This window comes from Protomyctophum parallelum (assembly GCF_964188405.1).
Source record: "Protomyctophum parallelum genome assembly, chromosome: 9".
NCBI classification, from domain to species: domain Eukaryota; kingdom Metazoa; phylum Chordata; class Actinopteri; order Myctophiformes; family Myctophidae; genus Protomyctophum; species Protomyctophum parallelum.
In genome coordinates, this window is record NC_139706.1 from 48521171 (window position 1) to 48540166 (window position 18996).

The following is an 18996-nucleotide window of genomic DNA, read 5'->3' on the forward strand; positions in this document are numbered from 1 at the left end:
AAACCAGGTGCTTTACAGTTAGGTCATAACATCTCAGACACAATCCACAGTATGCATATATTATAATCATCGACATAAGAGGGGAATGAAAGGTCAGGCATGGAGATAACAGTTTGACTGTTTTACACGCTTAACCCGCATTTTAATCAACCCCCCTTCACTGCCGAGATTGTTGTATTACCTTTAGAGCATACGCTGAATTATTTGGGCTTTTAATCCGTGAAAATCGAGCGAAAAAAGCTTCCCCCGTTTGTTATGAACGATCGCACCACCCGCCATCTTGGTACACCCGGAAGACGCAGCACAGGACCCTCCTCCATGAGGCGTTGAACCCCATTCGTTTGCATTGGCCTCAATTTCCCAGAAGCCCTAGCAGCCCACAGCATGTGACGATTTCCGGTTTCGTCATCAAAACAAATGCATCTACTCTCTATCTCCGCGGCGAAGACGGATTTTCTTTTTATTTAGCGATTGGCAGCGACATTAACCTGGAGTAATCCATTCCCGGCACGGAAACTGTTTTAATTTAAGTCTATAAGGCTTTTGAGAGAATATAAGCACGGTACCGGGGGCGCCTGAGGTATAACTGAAAGGGCAAGACACAGTCAACATATTATACACACATGTATAATAATAATAATAATAATAATAATACATTTTATTTATAAGGCGCCTTTCAGGGCACTCGAGGTCGCCGTACAGGTTTAAAACAGTACAAGAACACAGTTAAAAAGCAGGAGAAAACTAGGGCACATGTTGCAGCAGAAGACACAGAGGTCACACAGAGTCATAGGCCTGCCTAAACAGGTGGGTTTGGAGGTGAAGACACAGAGGTCACACAGAGGTCACACAGAGTCATAGGCCTGCCTAAACAGGTGGGTTTTGAGGTGAAGACACAGAGGTCACACAGAGTCATAGGCCTGCCTAAACAGGTGGGTTTTGAGGTGAAGACACAGAGGTCACACAGAGGTCACACAGAGTCATAGGCCTGTCTAAACAGGTGGGTTTTGAGGTGAAGACACAGAGGTCACACAGAGTCATAGGCCTGCCTAAACAGGTGGGTTTTGAGGTGAAGACACAGAGGTCACACAGAGTCATAGGCCTGCCTAAACAGGTGGGTTTTGAGGTGAAGACACAGAGGTCACACAGAGGTCACACAGAGTCATAGGCCTGTCTAAACAGGTGGGTTTTGAGGTGAAGACACAGAGGTCACACAGAGGTCACACAGAGTCATAGGCCTGCCTAAACAGGTGGGTTTTGAGGTGAAGACACAGAGGTCACACAGAGGTCACACAGAGTCATAGGCCTGCCTAAACAGGTGGGTTTTGAGGTGAGTTTGAAATATGGTGATAGAGTCCATGTATATAACAGCTTGTCAGCATTATTATATTACACAAACATTTAAGCAAACACGTTTAAGCATTTATTTCATATTTACATGTCTTCTGTGGTCTCTAACATTACACCTAGCTACATGTTTAAGCATTTATTTCATATTTACATGTCTTCTGTGGTCTCTAACATTACACCTATAGCTACATGTTTAAGCATTTATTTCATATTTACATGTCTTCTGTGGTCTCTAACATTACACCTAGCTACATGTTTAAGCATTTATTTCATATTTACATGTCTTCTGTGGTCTCTAACATTACACCTAGCTACATGTTTAAGCATTTATTTCATATTTACATGTCTTCTGTGGTCTCTAACATTACACCTATAGCTACATGTTTAAGCATTTATTTCATATTTACATGTCTTCTGTGGTCTCTAACATTACACCTAGCTACATGTTTAAGCATTCATTTCGTATTTACATGTCGATTTCAGCTCTGGCATTCATTTCAGGCATGCTCTAGTATAGGTGAAGAGTCTGCCTGTGCTATTAACTCATTTTGGATAAAAAAGAAAATAATTTCAGTTTTTGTCCTCCGGTGAAAAGCTGTGCATACGTGGCAGTGCATCCAGGTACAGGGGTGTTACTGTTCCTCCTAGATCTGACACAGAGACACCGAGGAGCCAGCCATGTACCAGCACCCTAACCCGGCATAGAGCGGCTCAGTGAACGTGGTCTGGAAGGTGTGAAGGTGCGTCAGCGTGCAGCTAGAGGACACCTTGTAGAAGGACAGGGCGCCGGCAGGACGGTCCAAATACACTCCCACTCTGTTGGAGTGACGGAGACGGAGGACGGAGTCAGAGGGACGGACGGAGAGTCTCGTCTGCTTCCCGTCGTGGAGGACAGAGTAACCGTCGTCACAACAGAACAGACTCCAGGACTTGCTGTTGTATCCGAACCTGTCGGTCCCTCGGTACGCCACCGACACGTTGACCCTGTTGCTCCAGTCCACCTCCCAGTAACAACGTCCGCTCAGAACCTCTCGACACAGAACCTGCTCCCAGACGCTGAATCGGTCCGGATGGTCCGCGTATCCCTGGTCTTTTCCCACGTTCGTCACCTTCCTGTAGCTCTCGGACAGAGAGAGGCTTTTCTGCGCCGTGTTTGGATCCAGCGTGAGTTCACACGCATCTGATGATGACACACAACACAAACCTATAGTTAACTAGACAAAGTGCCAATCGGCACAGGTCTCCACCAGGGCAGGTCAGGTTGTGGCCTCATGGTGGCGCTATAACAGGCTGTTGAGGAAGATTTGGGCCGGAGGTTCGTGTTGGAGGGATGCAGGTACAATGTTTTTCCATGTGTGCATACATAAGTTGTATACAGATCGATGCAGTTATAGCTAAAAACAGGAATTGGCCTGTTATAGCGCCACCGTAAGGCTGATTTTGAGGAAAAAGTTGTGGCATGTCGTCCTCGGCCTAGTGAAAATGTGCGTGTATAATTTAACGGAAATTGCACACTGTGTTTGTGATTTGTGGCCTTTTTTCGAAATGGACGAATCGTGTGAGCTTTGGAAGCCAATCTTAGCCAATCAGGATGGAAGATGGGAAATGGTGCCGCTCCGTGTTGATCACATGACTATGGAGATAGTGTATACCGATTTGCGTGACATTTGGATAAAATCTGAAGGAGTAATAATAGAAAATGTGTTTTACATATGTCGGCCTCCTGGTGGCGCTATAAAGAGCAGATGTGAAAGATTCCAGGCAAAGGTTTTTCCTTGGCCTCTAGGGAGTTGGCATACAAAGTTATCCACAGATCCGAGTTGAAATTGTTCATGTGGCATTTCGTCCTCGGCCTAGTGGGAATGTGGGTGCACAATGTCACGGAAATCACGCTATGTGCTCATGATTTGCAGCATTTTGTTTGAAACTGAGCACTCCTGTGAATTTTGGAAGCCAATCTTAACCAATCAGGATGGAGTGTGAGAAATCTGAAAGACCGGTTTCGTTGAATGGCTCTAGAGAGACTGTGTACCAATTTGCGTGATGTTTGGACAAAATCTGTAGGTGTACTGTGCAAAAACTTGTTTTGCACAAAGCGGCCTCCTGGTGGCGCTATAACAGGCCGTTGTGGAAAGTTTGGGGCAGAGGTTCATCGTTGGCATCCAGGGAGTGTGTGTGCAAAATTTGGCATCGATCGGGTTAACGGTGGCCGAGATTAGCTGCTCACGGACGGACGGACGGACGGACGGACACACGGACACACGGACGGACGGAGTGCAAAACATACTCTCCCCACATGCCTTCGGCCTGGTGGAGACAACAAACATATTATGACTTCATAATAATATGCCAAATACTGGTCTCCCAAATATGGCTGTGACAGGCTGTCTGTCTGCCCCACACTGAATATACTATCGCCATTTTATTTCATTGTGGCAACTAAATCCTCATGAATGCAAACTAGATTCGACATACTCAACCCTGCACACATTCAGAACATAATTAACCACTGAATCCGTATTATAAAAAATTAGGGACACGACGTATTGTGATCTTGTAGCTATTCTCATGTCTTAGGTGTATGGTTAAAATTGCTAAAAACAAGTGAAAATAGCATTGATAAAATTGTCGTCCTAAAATGTTGATGTTTAGTGTAGGCCTAATACAAACCTGTGTCTGTGTGTGTGCGCGTGTGTGTGTGTGTGTGTTTTGTTAATATTGACTCATTATACTTACATTCACAGTAGTATGTTACTGAGTGAATTTCACATGCTGCTGCTTGTGTATATGAGCTGTTCCTATTCTTAGGATAATGAAAGTAAATATAGAGATAAGACCTTATTGTCACCCGAGGTGACCGGGCTTTTGCGGCCCGCGCACCATCGCTGTGTGTGAGTGTGTGTGTGTGTGTGTGTGTGTGTGTGTGTATGTATGTATGTATGTATGTATGTATGTATGTATGTATGTATGTATGTATGTATGTATGTATGTATGTATGTATGTATGTATGTATGTATTTGGTTAAAATGGGTAGGGTTTAAAAAAAGGCAAAAGCTTGCTCTGGTGCACTGGCCTAAAAGTGGGTCCTTAAAAACTGCTTCAACTTCTAAAATGTATGTATGTATGTGTGTGTGTATGTATTTTAAAAGGGGGGCTTTTTTGTAAAAATCCCTGCCCGCAATACCTTCATATATTTAAAAATAAGTCCAAAATAGGGTTACCAGTGAAGGGCAAACTGCCTATTCACTGGGGACTATGCAAGGCAGAGTCCAAGTTAAGCTAGACCGCATACCTAACTTTGTGATGTGATGTTCTTGATGTTGTTAATGTTTATGATTGTTGTTTTTAACCTGTCTGTAAAGCACTTTGTATATAATGTTTGGAAAGGTATAAATATAATGCATTCATTCATAAAAGCTTGTGACGTTTGCTGGTTGGAGACTAGAGACGACGAGATTCTTTTTTTTTTTTTTTACAAGCTCATAATATATCATGCATCTACTGTATATTGTCTGTATATATACAGTAGCTGGATAGTGTGATACTTTGATCTGATGTATAATACTTCACACTCACACTTCCTCAGCCCTGGTTTCAGCCGGTCCACTCCACAATAGTCGACACTGGGGAACGGAGAAGACACAGAGTCAGGCCATCTGATAATAGAAACAGTGACTTATAATAATGTTATCTTAACCCATTCTGACCTGAGATCAGATTCATAGGCTACGAGGCTTCCACTGGACACACACTGGTCTGATTAAAGAAATGTCTTCTAAATGACATACCTGTGTTTCTAATATCAATGGTGCTCAATATTTCATGTTTCAAGGAGGACCCCCGAAAATGATATGTAATTTACTAATTGGCCACCCACCCCCATCTGAAAATAATTATGTTATTCTTCGGAAGCAAAGATTTGAGTTAAAAACGTTCGCTCTGAAAGAATATACATTCAAAGATTTGTGCCACATTTCCAGGATTCTTCCAAAATAGCAGCTCTACAAGTAGCGTGGCACTCGGTGCCGCGATACGAGCTTGTAGATCTGCTATTTTTCAATGGCTAAAGTATAGAGCACCGAAGTCTGACTTCACTTTCAGTAGAGGGCGCCAATACACAGGTACATGTATTTTTTTATTTGCAGTGAAATCTCCATAGGGCGATTTTAGGTCGCTTCATATAAGAACTGTGTTTGAAAAATAAACCCACCACCCCAGCCTTTCTGTCAGGGGAGTGGCTGTGCGTCGTTAATGATGTCCATTCATATCTGATACAGCCAGTTTCTGGAGAAAATGGAATTAATGTGGCCGCAAAAGCCTTGAAACTACATATGAAGGCAATGTCGCTGCTAATATACGACGTCACGCCCAGCTGTCAACACATTGCGTTCCTGAGATTCCTCGTTGACGTAAGCTCCGCTGGTGGTGACTCGACTCGTACTAACCACGAAACATTCAATATCAATCAAATTAAATTAAAAATAAACATAATTATAACATTCAGTTTCTGTTGTGCGACGACGGGCAGATGCAGCCACCCCGCCTACCCGGAAATGTAGTCTCTCATGGGTTGTTTGACTCCTTTCTAACGCTTATTTTGTTACTCTTTGGGTATATTTGTACATTTCCACCTTCAGTCGATGCTTCATATAAGGCCGGCCGGGGTGATCGGTTTATCTTTCAAACACAGTTCTTATATGAGGCGATCTAAAATCTCCCCCTATGGAGATGTCAATGCAAATAAAAAGTAGACGAACCTGTGGACTGGCGCCCTCTACTGGACAGTGACGTCAGGACTTAAAGGACAACTTTAGTTTTTTTCAACCAAGGTTCATGTTTTAGGTTGTTATTAGAGAAACTAAAAGGTGAGTGTTCATTTTCTTTCATTTGCTGCTTTCTTTTGTTTTAGGGATTTTAGCAGTTTTTGACAGGGGGGCGGGGGCATTCGAGCATGGGGCTAAATATGTATTTTTTAACACAATTTTATGGTGATTTATTTTTTAATGGTTTACTATAGTCCTAATAAACGCCAGGAAATTACATCTGGCCACAAAAGATCACAGGATCTACTGAATGTGACAAACTGACATATTGAGCCTATACACACAGTATAAGCCTCCCCCCAGTAGGCTACCTTCACATTCAGTAGATCATGTGATCTTCTGTGGCCAGATGTAATTTCCTGGCGTTTATTAGGACTATAGTAAACCATAAAAAAATAAATCACCATAAAATTGTGTTAAAAAATACATATTTAGCCCCATGCTCGAATGCCCCCGCCCCCCTGTCAAAAACAGCTAAAATCCCTAAAACGAAAGAAAGCAGCAAATGAAAAAAGATTAACAGTCATCTTTTAGTTTCTCTAATAACAACCTAAAACATGAACCTTGGTTGAAAAAAACTAAAGTTGTCCTTTAACATAATGCCAAAAACACCAAAAGGGGTTCCCGTCCAGAATGGGTTAAAAAAGCCTACTGTTTACCCATTTTGGGCGGGAACCCGTTTTGGTGTTAGCACTATGTCATGCTTTAGCTATTGAAAAATAGCAGATCTACAAGCTCATAGCGCGCCACCGAGTGGCGCGATACGAGCTTGTAGGTCTGCTATTTTTGAAAAATCGACTGACTGACATTTTTTAGAATCTGATCTCAGGTCAGAATGGGTTCATCGGACCAGTGTGTGTGTCCAGTGGAAACCTTGTATGAATCTGATCTCAGGTCAGAATGGGTTATAATCAGACCAGTGTGTGTGTCCAGTGGAAACCTCGTATGAATCTGATCTCAGGTCAGAATGGGTTAAGTCTCTACATACCAGAGGTTGATCTCCAGTTGTGCAGCAGAGAGCAGCTCCCTCTCCGAGTCTCCTCCTGGGTGATTGTAGCTCAAGTCCAACACTTTGAGACGGGAGTTGGATCTCAGAGCCGAGGCCAGGTAAGAACAGCCTGCTTCTGTGACCATGCATCCTGACAACCTACGCACGCACGCACGCACGCACAACACACATTTGCACATACATTACATTTGTCCTCATGTACGCATTTATCCATTCTAACATGCAGTGGGTGCTTATTGTTACAGCAGCCATGCAGGAGACAAGCGGTTGCTCTGGGACTTATAGGTTCACAGTCACACCATAGAGTATTATGAATAGAGAAGACACCCGAGTTCTCCTTCCATCCACTTGCATTAAGTTGCTCAAAAGCGCATGAGGCGATTTCACTCCTCCTTCCGGGTAGGAACAGAGTGCACTCTGGGATGGATTGGCCCCAAACACATGAACGCGAACGAGCGTGCTGCCGTCGTGAACGTGCACAATGATAGTCAACGGACCAGCGCGTTCATGTGTTTGGGGCCAGGCTGCAATACCTTCATTAGGCCACTATGTCCATTTGGCCTCAGTGTTTCCTCTGGGTGCCTTCTCTATTCATATAATACTCTATAGCTAAATTCCAATACCCAAAATCTCGGCCACTCGCTCACTCCCACTCGGTCACTCGGGGTCATTCCAGCGTGACCCGGAAATGGTTAACGTTCCGATTGTTAAAGCGCTCCATCGAGGAGGAGAGGAGAGTCGAGTGGAGGAGCCGAGTGAGCTCTCCGAGACCGCATAGAGCGAGTGTACATCAGGTGCAGGCTCGGTGGGGTATTTTGTCTCCTCGCAGCGGATTTCCGCATCACGTGTACATGTTTTCTTTCCTTCTCCAGTGACATAAGTCCGCCTCCTCCACATGTGGCACAGAAAACACTGATGAAACCCGATACTGTGTACCCCCCCCCCCCCCCATCCACTAGCTGCCGGCCGGCTGAAGTCGCCGACCCAACGGCCAACACACACATGCACGCACTGTTCAACTGTTTGTTGAAGAGACACATTTTCGCTGAATGAATAGAGCTTCAGAATGATAAAGTAGCCTATCTAGCCTACTTATGTGAAAGTGAAAGGACCACAACAAGCCACTGGCTTTATTGCGTTGTGTGATATAAGCATAATAAAAGTAGGATATATAAATTAGGCCGGCTATATTGTGCGCACCTCAAAAGCTATAGTTAATTTATCTCTGTGCATGCCTGAATGCACAGACTGCTATGAATGACGGTGACAAAAATGAAAAATGTATTTATTTATATGTGGACTGCACTGAATATGTAAGTCAGAGAGACTATACCTAATTCCTGTTATAGTGTCCGTTATTTGCAAAGACCGCGGAGGAGGACTGACTGTCGGAGGAGTGGGGGGGGGGGGGGGGGGGGGGTGTGATTTATACGTGTGCGCATCCTGGCGCTTATTCACTATTTCAGGAATAAATAGCCTTGCCTTGCACATGTTACCAATACATACACATTGGCCTCGGACCCTCGGTTACATGTACAAAATGATGAATTGTCTATTCTGTAGACTGTACGGCTCTGTTTGGAGTTCCAGTGATCCAGGCATCCAGCTGTGTGACACCACTTTTGCTTTGGCAATGTTAACGTATGTTTTCCCATGCCAATAAAGCCCTTTGAATTGAATTGAATTGATACACGTCATTAGTGATCGCGGAATGTGCCGTCGCTTTGAAATCCGATTCCAGAGGAAAATTCGACCACCACTCTGTCCTCGCATTGAATCCTCTCCTCCTCCTCTCCTCCTCGCTGGGGGCGGAGCCGAGGAGCGAGTGGAGGACGCGAGGAGAGTGAGCGAGTGTGAAAGTTGCGGTATTGGAATTTAGCTTACGACTGTGTGGGCACTGGGTGGAGAACCAACGACCCACGCTGGTGTTGTATGATTAAGGGGGAGGGTTTAGGGGAGGGGATGGTTTTATGATGTCACTAACGTGGTGTATTTCGATTGGGCCTTTTGTGTAGCATGTTAGGATCTTAAGAGTAAATATGAATAGAGACGGCACCGGGAGGAAAGGAAACCCTGAGGCGAGAATGGACACAGTGGCCGAATTTGGTATTGCAGCTCGAGCCAGCGCTGGGCCCGTGACACGTGAACATAGCTATGTTTCATACGTGAACGCACGCAAACGGCGCAATGATAGTCAACGGCCAGCACGTTCGCCTCATGCGCTTTTGAGCAACTTAAAGCAAGTGGATGGGAGGAGAAATCTGGTATATTAATCTGGTATATATTAATATATACCAGATTGTATAAATACAATGAAAAATATTTTGCTCAGAGCACTCTCAGTCTTACATAAACAGGACATAAACAAACATCTATAGTGCAAGAAAAAGACAAAAACAGTAAAAGAAAAGTGCAAGTGAAGTGACAAAACAGTGCAATATACAGTTCAATGTCAGCTGTTCAGCAGCCTGACTGCCTGGGGGTAAAAACTGTTACTGAGACGGGTGGTGCGAGATTTGATGCTCTGGTAGCGTTTTTTGGAGGGGAGTAGTTTGAACAGGGTATTTGCGGGGTGCCTGGTGTCTTCCATGATGTTATGGGCTTTTTTCATACAGCGAGTGGTGTAGATGTTATGGAGACTGGGTAATTCTGTAGTGCCGATGATTTTAGCTGCTGTTTTAATTGTTTTAAAGGTTAGGATGCACCAAGCATGACCAATTTACGTTTGTATTTACTGTACGTCTATGTATAATAATTACACACTGATTTAAGCTCTAATGTCTCAGGTGAATGGTACACCTGAGTGACGAAGACCAATTTGGGCTTGAAACGTTGTCATCCTAAACTTAAATAAAAATGTCCTTGGGAGCTACTAAACAGTGTGCAGACGACGTCTCCTTTTCCTGAACGTACTGTACTTTTCGTTCAGCACCTGAACGTATTTTTAGTATACTTTCTTTTGGATTCTATTTCAGGATTATTGTGTCCTTGTTTCTCCTCAACGTTGCGTGCATGCGGGCAGTGTTGTTTTTGGCAGCAAATTTCTATTTGAGTTTAGTCACATTTTAGTCACCTGGAATGTCTTACTGTTAGTCTAGTTTTAGTCGACTAAATGTCATAAGATTTTATTCGACTAAGTCTACTGTTGATTTAGTCGACTAAAATTTATTTTGGCGGGTCTTGATGCCGTCGTAATGAGTGTTTTTACACTTGCTGAAAACAGCCGATCTACAAGCCCACAACGCGTCGCAACAGCTATTTTCAGCATGCAACCAAGTGTAAAATGACTTATACTGGATCTCTTGTCCACTATAGTCCCTTCCTATAACATTTTAGTCTAGTTTTAATTTGTCGACGAAATTGTCAGTATATTTAGTCTTAGTTCTAGTCATCGTAGCTTAGTTTTCATTTAGTTTCCATTTGTTTTTGTCAGTGGAAATAGGTAGTCGACGAACATTTTCCGTCTTAGTTTCAGTCGACGAAAACAACACTGCATGCGGGAGGACCCGCCGCGAGGCAGAAAAGGGTCACAAATGGTCATCCGTTGAACGAGGTTTCGGGAATACTGACCTGAGAGTCTCGAGGGTACATTGTGAACTTCCCAGTCCGTCAGCGATCAGTTTCACCCCTGAATTGAGCAGGTTGTTGTTACTCAGGTCCAGTTCCTTTAGCCGAGAGGAGCCGGAGCTCAGCACTGCAGACGACAGCATCGTACAGCTTCTCTCCGAGAGGTTACAACCACTCAGCCTGTGAATAAAACACAAAGAAACGTCAGTAATAAAAAAATGCATTTCCTTTTTTTTATATGTTTTTTTTATCCCACGATTTTGTAACCCATTTTTTTTCACCCCTGTGTCAATCATCTAATGTGATCCTGGGCTCTACACACCCTCCACCAACCTAGTCCCCATATATGGGGGACAAGGGGAGAGCAACCTAGTCCCCATATATGGGGGACAAGGGGAGAGCAACCTAGTCCCCATATATGGGGGACAAGGGGAGAGCAACCTAGTCCCCATATATGGGGGACAAGGGGAGACCAACCTAGTCCCCATATATGGGGGACAAGGGGAGACCAACCTAGTCCCCATATATGGGGGACAAGGGGAGAGCAACGGACTTGAACTCATGCTTCCTTCATGCCTGAGTGTCCAAGTTGCTCCTTTACACCTGACAGGGGGGAGTTTCCCTGGTTGGACGTAGCGCGTGGAAGGAACACGTTATTCCAACCAGTTCCTTTCCCCTCCATCAGGCGCCCCGGCTGGCCAGGGGGAGGCAGTTTAGTGACCAGGATTACTGCATGTTTTTTGTGAGGGTACCTACTACCTACCCTAGGGGACACGGGGAGAACATGCAAACTCCACACAGAAAGGCCCTTTCGCCAACCCCGCCTTCGGGTATGGGCACTGATGACGCGGAGGAGGAAACACGCCGCCAGCACCCACAGCGCCCCGAGCGGTGATCGAACCCAGGACCATCTAGCTGTGAGGCGACAGCACTACCGACTGTGCCACCGTGCACTGGGAAAAAAAATGCATTTCCTGTAAGTCAAGAGAAGCATAAATAAATAAATCCATCCCGGTTCACCTACAGAGCACTGTTGGAAGCTTTGACCACGGGCAGGAGCCTCAGAAGAGCCTCTTCTGAACCGCCGTACTTCTTCAGGTCAAACACGTCCAGCTCTTCTGCCGACGACAGCAATATGAAGACCAGGGCCGACCACTGAGCAGAAGAGAGCCCGTCGGCGGAGAGGCTTCCGGAGGTCTGCAGGTTCCGTTGGATCTTCTTCTCCAGGGAGTGGTCGTCCAGCTCGTTCAAACAGTGGAACAGATTGATGCTTTTCTCCCCCGGGGAGGGATTCTCCTTGATCTTCTTCTTGATGTACTTGATGACGACCGTTTCCTGATTGGTTTGTGGCGGCGCGCTGCTTCCCGTCTGTCTTATCACACGGCGTAAAAGCGCCTGGTTCGTCTCCAACGAGAGGCCCAGGAGGAAACGGAGGAACATGTCCAGGTGTCCGTTTGGGCTCTTTAAGGCCTCGTCCACAGCAGCCTGGTAGAGGTCATTTAACGTAGGCTTGTCTCTGAATAGCTTGAACCGCTTGGAGTTTGACAGTACGTTGACGCCGTCATTGACGAACGAGAGGTGGACATAAAGAGCTGCCATGAATTCTTGTACACTCAGATGGACAAAGCTGAACACCCCACGCACCTCTTTAAAGAACTCTGTCAGCATTCCGGAGTACCACAATGCATCTTTGATAAGAATGCCAGAATCTCTCAGGTCGGATTCATAGAAGTTCAGGTTGCCTTTCTCCAACTGTTCAAACGCCAATTTTCCCAGAGACATAATGATCTCCCTGTTCTTTGAATTGGAGAAAGTATGTTTGTGAGCCTTGCCGTGGGACTTGAGATTCATCTGTTTGAATTGAAAGACCACGAAGAGGATGTACATCTCGGTCAGGGCCTTTGGCAGCGCACCGTGCAGCTCTGTTCTCAACATATCCTCGAGAACCGCAGCGAGGATCCAACAGAAGACCGGGACGTAGCACATGATGTGGAGGCTCCGTGAGGTCTTGATGTGCGAGGTGACCGTGCTGGCCTGGTCCTCATCATCGCTGAACCTTTCCCTGAAGTACTCCTCCTTCTGGCGGTCAGTGAACCCTCTCACCTCTGTCACCCTGTCAACATACTCGGAGGGGATCTGGCCGGCCGCTGCAGGTCGCGTGGTTATCCAGATGCGAGCGGAAGGAAGCAGCGCTCCCTTGAAGAGGCTCGTCAACAACACACCCACCGGGGCTGGCTTCGTGACATCGCTCACGGTCTCGTTGTTCTGGAAGTCTAGCGGAAGCCGGCACTCATCTAAGCCATCGAAGACGAACACAACATTGGACTCTTGGATGCCACAGATCCCTGCTTCCGTGATGCCAGAAAAGGCACGAACAAGTTCCTCCAAGCTGTGGTCCTTCTTCACTGAATTCAGCTCTCGGAAAGTGAAAGGAAAGACGAAATGGATATTCTGGTCGCCTTTGTCTTCTGCCCAGTCGCGAGTGTAATTCTGAGTTAGGGCTGTTTTACCGACGCCAGCCACCCCCTTCGTCATCACTGTTCTGATCGCTTTTTGTCCAGGTGAATGGTTAAAGAGGTCTTCAAGTTTGATTGGTGTTTCTTGTTCGCCTTGTTTACAGGCTGCTATTTCAATCAGCCTGACCTCACTTAGTTTACTGTCCTCTCCACTGTCCTTCTCTAGGATGTAGAGCTCTGGCTCTACCAAGATCTGTTTTCCTTGTTTCTTGTGGATCTGAAACTTCTTCCTCAGATTAGACTTGAGTTGTTGTTGTTGTTGTAGTTGTTGTTGTTGTTGATTATGAGGAGGAGGAGGAGCTGGAGTTTCTGAATGACCAAAGAACAGAGGACATGAATAAGTCTAAGTCATGGCAAATGACTCGATCTCTTCCAATAGCTTGAAGCATTCTGAATAAGTAGTCAAATAAAAGGATAAAGGATAAAAAAAATAAAGGATTAATGAGACTTCTTTACAATTATTTCAGAAAAGACACTTTGTTTATATAGCATATATAGCTTGCTGCTTAGCAGAAATTGATTTTTTTTTACAACTATATATATATATATATATACTATACTACTACTATTAAAATTACTTTTTTTTTTCATGAACGGAAATGCCAGCTTCCTTACTCGAATTCAAGACTCTGGCTACGCGAGACTAGCCAGAGTAATATAAAGTATCCTTAACCCATTCTGACCTGAGATCAGATTCTAAAAATGTCTTGTACATCCTGACAGTTTTCATTCTGACCTGAGATCAGATTCTAAAAATGTCTTCTATGTCAGTCGCTCTTCGATTTAAAAAAAATAGCAGACCTACAAGCTCATAGCGCGCCACTCGGTGGCGCGCTATGAGCTTGTAGATCTGCTATTTTTAAATAGCTAAAGCATAACGTAATGTTAACACTAAAATTGGTTCCAGCCTAAAATGGGTTAAAAGTGGCATTAAGGAGCTAAACAGTATAGGCCTATCGAAGTCACAGGCTGGAATATAAATTATCTGAGCTTATTTTGTTATCATGGTTAAATTAAAATATATTTTTTTCCCATTTGCAATTTGCATAATAAAAGATTATGGGTCCCACAAAACAAAATGGTCCCACAGGGATTCACAGGAATGGAAGGGGGGGGGGGGGGTGGACTTAAAATGCGTGCGGTGTAGATATCTCTATGTAAATATCTCTTATAGCCCTGATTCCCTTCCATTGTATTGGGGGTAAAAAAAATTAACCCGTTTTCATGTTAAAATGGGTAAAATGTATTCCCCCTTTACATTTCTTTTTAACGCAACAAAATGTATCATCACCATGAGTTAATTCCCTGATGGTCTCTATAACAAAAGTGACATCTGTGGTGCTACGAGTCAAAATTGACAGGACAGAAGGTAAAAAAAGTTTTTCTTTTTTTTAGTAATTTCTTTTTCTTTTTTCTGTCTCTCTCTTGGAATATAATATTTTAATATTAAAAATACATACAAAATGGAAGATAGGGAACATAGACTTCATCTTTTGCAGGAGCGTGCGTGCGTGCATGTGTGTGACATGCATGCATGCCTATAGGCCTATACGTATAGGCCCTGAGTTGGGGCTCGACAAAAGCAATCTAATTAATTAGATGATTTGTAATTAATTCTTTGAAATGAACTCACTTACCCCTAATGACGTCTTTTGGGGGGTCAACCTGTTGTACTCCATCCTGTTGAACACATTCATGTTATTTACAGTTAAGTACAGTATATGGTCAACTCCATAGCGTTGTCTGCGTAGCTGTAGCACTAGCATAACGCCCCTGATTGTGCAACGTAAGATTTAGAGATAAGAAAAACATGAAAATAAATGTTTTAAAGTGAGTGAGTGAATGAGTTCAGAATGCATCAAACGTTCTTTACCAGCTCCTGCTGGACTTGGTAGACGGCGTGATTCATCCCACTCTTGTTCTTCTCATACAGGACTTCTGTCACAGCGATGCATTCTGGGAACAACACAGACACGGAGTATGATCAGCTGCTCAGACTTGAACCGGGGACCCCCAAAGATAATCATATTTGAACTGGGGACCACCCAAAGATAATCATATTTGAACTGGGGACCACCCAAAGATAATCATATTTGAACTGGGGACCCCCCAAAGATAATCATATTTGAACTGCCCCCCCCCCCCCCCAATAATCATATTTGAACTGGGGACCCCCCAAACTAATCATATTTGAACCGGGGACCCCCAAAGATAATCATATTTGAACCGGGGACCACCCAAAGATAATCATATTTGAACCGGGGACCCCCCAAAGATAATCATATTTGAACTGGGGACCCCCCAAAATAATCATATTTGAACTGGGGACCCCCAAATATAATCATATTTGAACTGGGGACCCCCCAAAATAATCATATTTGAACTGGGGACCCCCCAAAGATAATCATATTTATACATTCTGTTCTGTTCAGTGCCATATAATATTTCTCCCGTTGGTGAGCAGTTCACCGGTATCTAGGTGAGAGGTGTTACCGTATTGTCCCAGATATAAGACGACCTTTGAATTAACATTGAATGTCAAATAGTTTAGTCCCCGATTATCAGTGTTGGGGAGTATTAAGCTACATGTAGCTGAGCTACGTAGCTGAGCTACATTTTGCTGTAGCTTGTGGTATTTTAGCTACATTCATATTTGTGTACCTCGTCAAGTAGCTCAGCTACCTTTTGGGTCATTTTTTGTAGCTTAGCTACTGAAGTTACAAGCTACAATTTTGGGCAATAACATGAAAGAAAACACGTCACAGAGGAAACACGTCGCCAGCACACATAATTACACTTTCAACGCTACATTCTACTGTATATGTCAAGATATACAACAGCCAAACAATAAATCCCTGAAAAGTGATATATAGGGGAGGATGGGGGAAGATGGACCTTCGGGTAAGTTGAACCACCCCCTGTATCTTTAAAACTACACACATGAGTTGTCATGTGACCTCAAAATCAGGACACACCCACCATTTCAACCTGACTATGAAGATGAGAGACACATGGACAAAGTGGAAAGTACATTTATACACAAAAAAGTGTTTTTTGCTGGTCAAAGTAAAAAAAATAAACTTTTCTGGAATAATCATTTTTATATTAAAGCAAAAGCACCCAGGTCTAAACTTATATATCATGCATGTTGGTGATATACCAATGTATAAAACCCATGTGAATCATTTAGCTAAACATTAGCCTGGAGCATTAAGCTAGCCATGTTTTGTCAAAAAGTGGCCATGGGGCAAGTTGAACCAATTCCTTGGGGTAAATTGAGCCAATTTTCTTAATGTGAATCACCATTCATATTTTTGTATTAAGTATTAGCTACTCAAATTATACTGAATGACCTATAATTTGGATGTTTGCAAATGTTTGCAAATTTGCTATATTGTATTAACAATATTGCAAATATTATAAGGTTCTGAATAACAAACTTTATTTAATTGTCTTTATATTGTTTAAATAATAAATAAACAGATAAATAAGACTATTTGCAAAAGGGAAAACTGTTATTAAATTATTTTCAATACGTGAATACATTATCTGTTCAAGTTTAAGCTCTTTACATTAAAATATCATGTGGTTCAATTTTGGATCAACTTACCCCTTACCTGGGGCAAATTGAGCCATTTTTTTTTTTTTTTGAAAAGGTCATATTTTCATGGCCCTTTGTCATAGCTGCTTACTCATCATTTCAATTGATAGAGGACATCCTGAAATATGTGTAGATCATTAGATTTGACTGCCATCTCATTTTGCCTTGCTTCCAGGACAACTTAAGTAAAAAATGGTTCATCTTCCCCCATCCTCCCCTGTGCTTGTTGCAGGACAGTCCTATTTATCACCTTTAAAAGTGGGTCTTTGGTCAGGATGTTGGTTCCAGCACCTCTCAATGAGGTCCACCAGCTGCTCCAGGCCTGGGGCCTTCATCGTTTTAACATCCTCCAGGGATGGCCTCGCTCCGTTGGAAACATCGAAGCGCGCGTGGCTGTAACCAGGGTCTGAGAGAGAGGGGTGCCGTGTCATTAGTCAGAAGGTTCATTGTTTCCGAAATTACTATCCCTATCTCTAACCCTAACCTAAACCTAACCGCAAGCACGGGAGCACACCTAAACCTAACCGCAAGCACGGGAGCAGTGCATGTTCGGACTAACGGGACTTCGGATCTATGGGCAGTTCCCCTGAGAGGGCAGAGAGGAAGACAGTCATGATCGCATGGGATGGGAACAGTGTTGTTTTAGTCATAGTCTTTTGAATAGTTTTAATTTAGTTTTAGTCGCATTTTAGTCACCCGGAATGTTTTAGTGTTAAGTCTAGTTTTAGTCGACTAAATATCATAAGGTTTTAGTCGACTAAATCTACAGTTGATTTAGTCGAACAAAATGTATTTTGGCGGGCCTTGATGCCGTCGTAATGCCTGATTTTACACTTGCTGAGAATAGCCGATCTACAAGATCTAGAGAAGAGAAACCTTATTTATACACAGAATGGATACTCTATAATGTGAGGCAGAAACCAGTGTTGATTTCGTCGACTAAAACTAAACGAAAAATGTTCGTCGACTATACCTTTTTTCACTGACAAAAACAAAATAGAAACTAAATGAAAACTAAGCTATGGTGACTAAAACTAAGACTAAATATATCGACAATTTCGGCAATAAATAAAAGACTAGAGTACTAAAATGTTAGGGAGGGACTAGTGGACAAGAGATCCACACTTGGTTGCATGCTGAAAATAGCCGATCTACAAGCTCACAACACGTCGCTCTGCAACATGTTGTGAGCTTGTAGATCGGCACTTTTGCACAAAATAACAAAGGTAAGAAATGAAAATATGAAATTCTCCTTTAAGGCTCTGTGCGCAGAATGTCTAAAAAAATTAAAATAAAAAAAGTTTAAAAAAATCTAAAAGGGAGAGAGAGAATTACTCACTTAAAATGGTCCACAGCAGTATTGCGTAACTAAAATAAAAGGAGACATAATTGATCAGCAATTGGATTACATTATCACTCATGGGACAGATAGCATTATAGCAACTCATTATCAGCATCAGTGTTGGAGATTTCCAATAAACCCATTTAGACTTGAGAACAGATTCTACAAATGCCTTCTAAATCCTGACCCTATGTTTTTATGTCAGTCGTTCTCAAACATTTTCATATCAAGGACCTCAATATGTATGTATTTGGCCACCGAACCCTGTCTGAAAATATGTGACCAAATCTGACTGGGAGACTGCCATTGGATTTTTTTTTGAAAGCAGGGAATCATAGCTTCAAATTGACATATTGGTTGTTCAGTTTGACCCACCAGTTTAGGAGATATGGCTTATAGAGTAATGTCTTGCAGAAAACAGCGAGTTGAGAAAACAGGCTTGAAAGGTTCACTTCTGTGGTCTCTAACATTACAATAGCTACATGTTTAAGCATTTTTTTCATATTTACATGTCAATTTCAGCTTTGACACTTATTTCAGACTTGCTCTAGTATGTGAAGAGTCTGCCTGTGCAATTAACTCATTTTGAAAAGAAAAATAAGAAAAAAAAAGTTTTTCTCCTGAAAAGCTGGAATGTGCGCGATGGCAGTCTCTCAGTCAAATCTGGTCACATATGTTGTTCCAGGGACCCCCCCTGAAGCAAAGATTAGAGTTAAAAACGTTCGCTCTGAAAGAATATATATTCAAACACATTTTCAACACATTTTCACGATTTAAAAAAAATAGCA

At 43.2% G+C, this 18996-nt stretch overlaps 1 protein-coding gene across 1 annotated transcript; it reads right to left on the reverse strand.

Annotated features, from left to right (window-relative positions):
- Positions 1 to 1994: 1994 nt before the first annotated feature.
- LOC310864620 (protein NLRC3-like) lies at positions 1995 to 18230 on the reverse strand (the record flags this gene model as incomplete). Its single annotated transcript, XM_083773308.1, has 8 exons — positions 18206 to 18230; positions 15139 to 15221; positions 14903 to 14945; positions 11774 to 13565; positions 10753 to 10929; positions 7162 to 7320; positions 4927 to 4973; positions 1995 to 2530 (listed from the first exon to the last, which is right to left on the reverse strand). The coding sequence occupies exons 2-8, from the start codon at positions 15172 to 15174 to the stop codon at positions 1995 to 1997; spliced, it is 2790 nt and encodes a 929-aa protein (XP_083629434.1). The 5' UTR covers positions 15175 to 15221; positions 18206 to 18230.
- Positions 18231 to 18996: the final 766 nt, after the last annotated feature.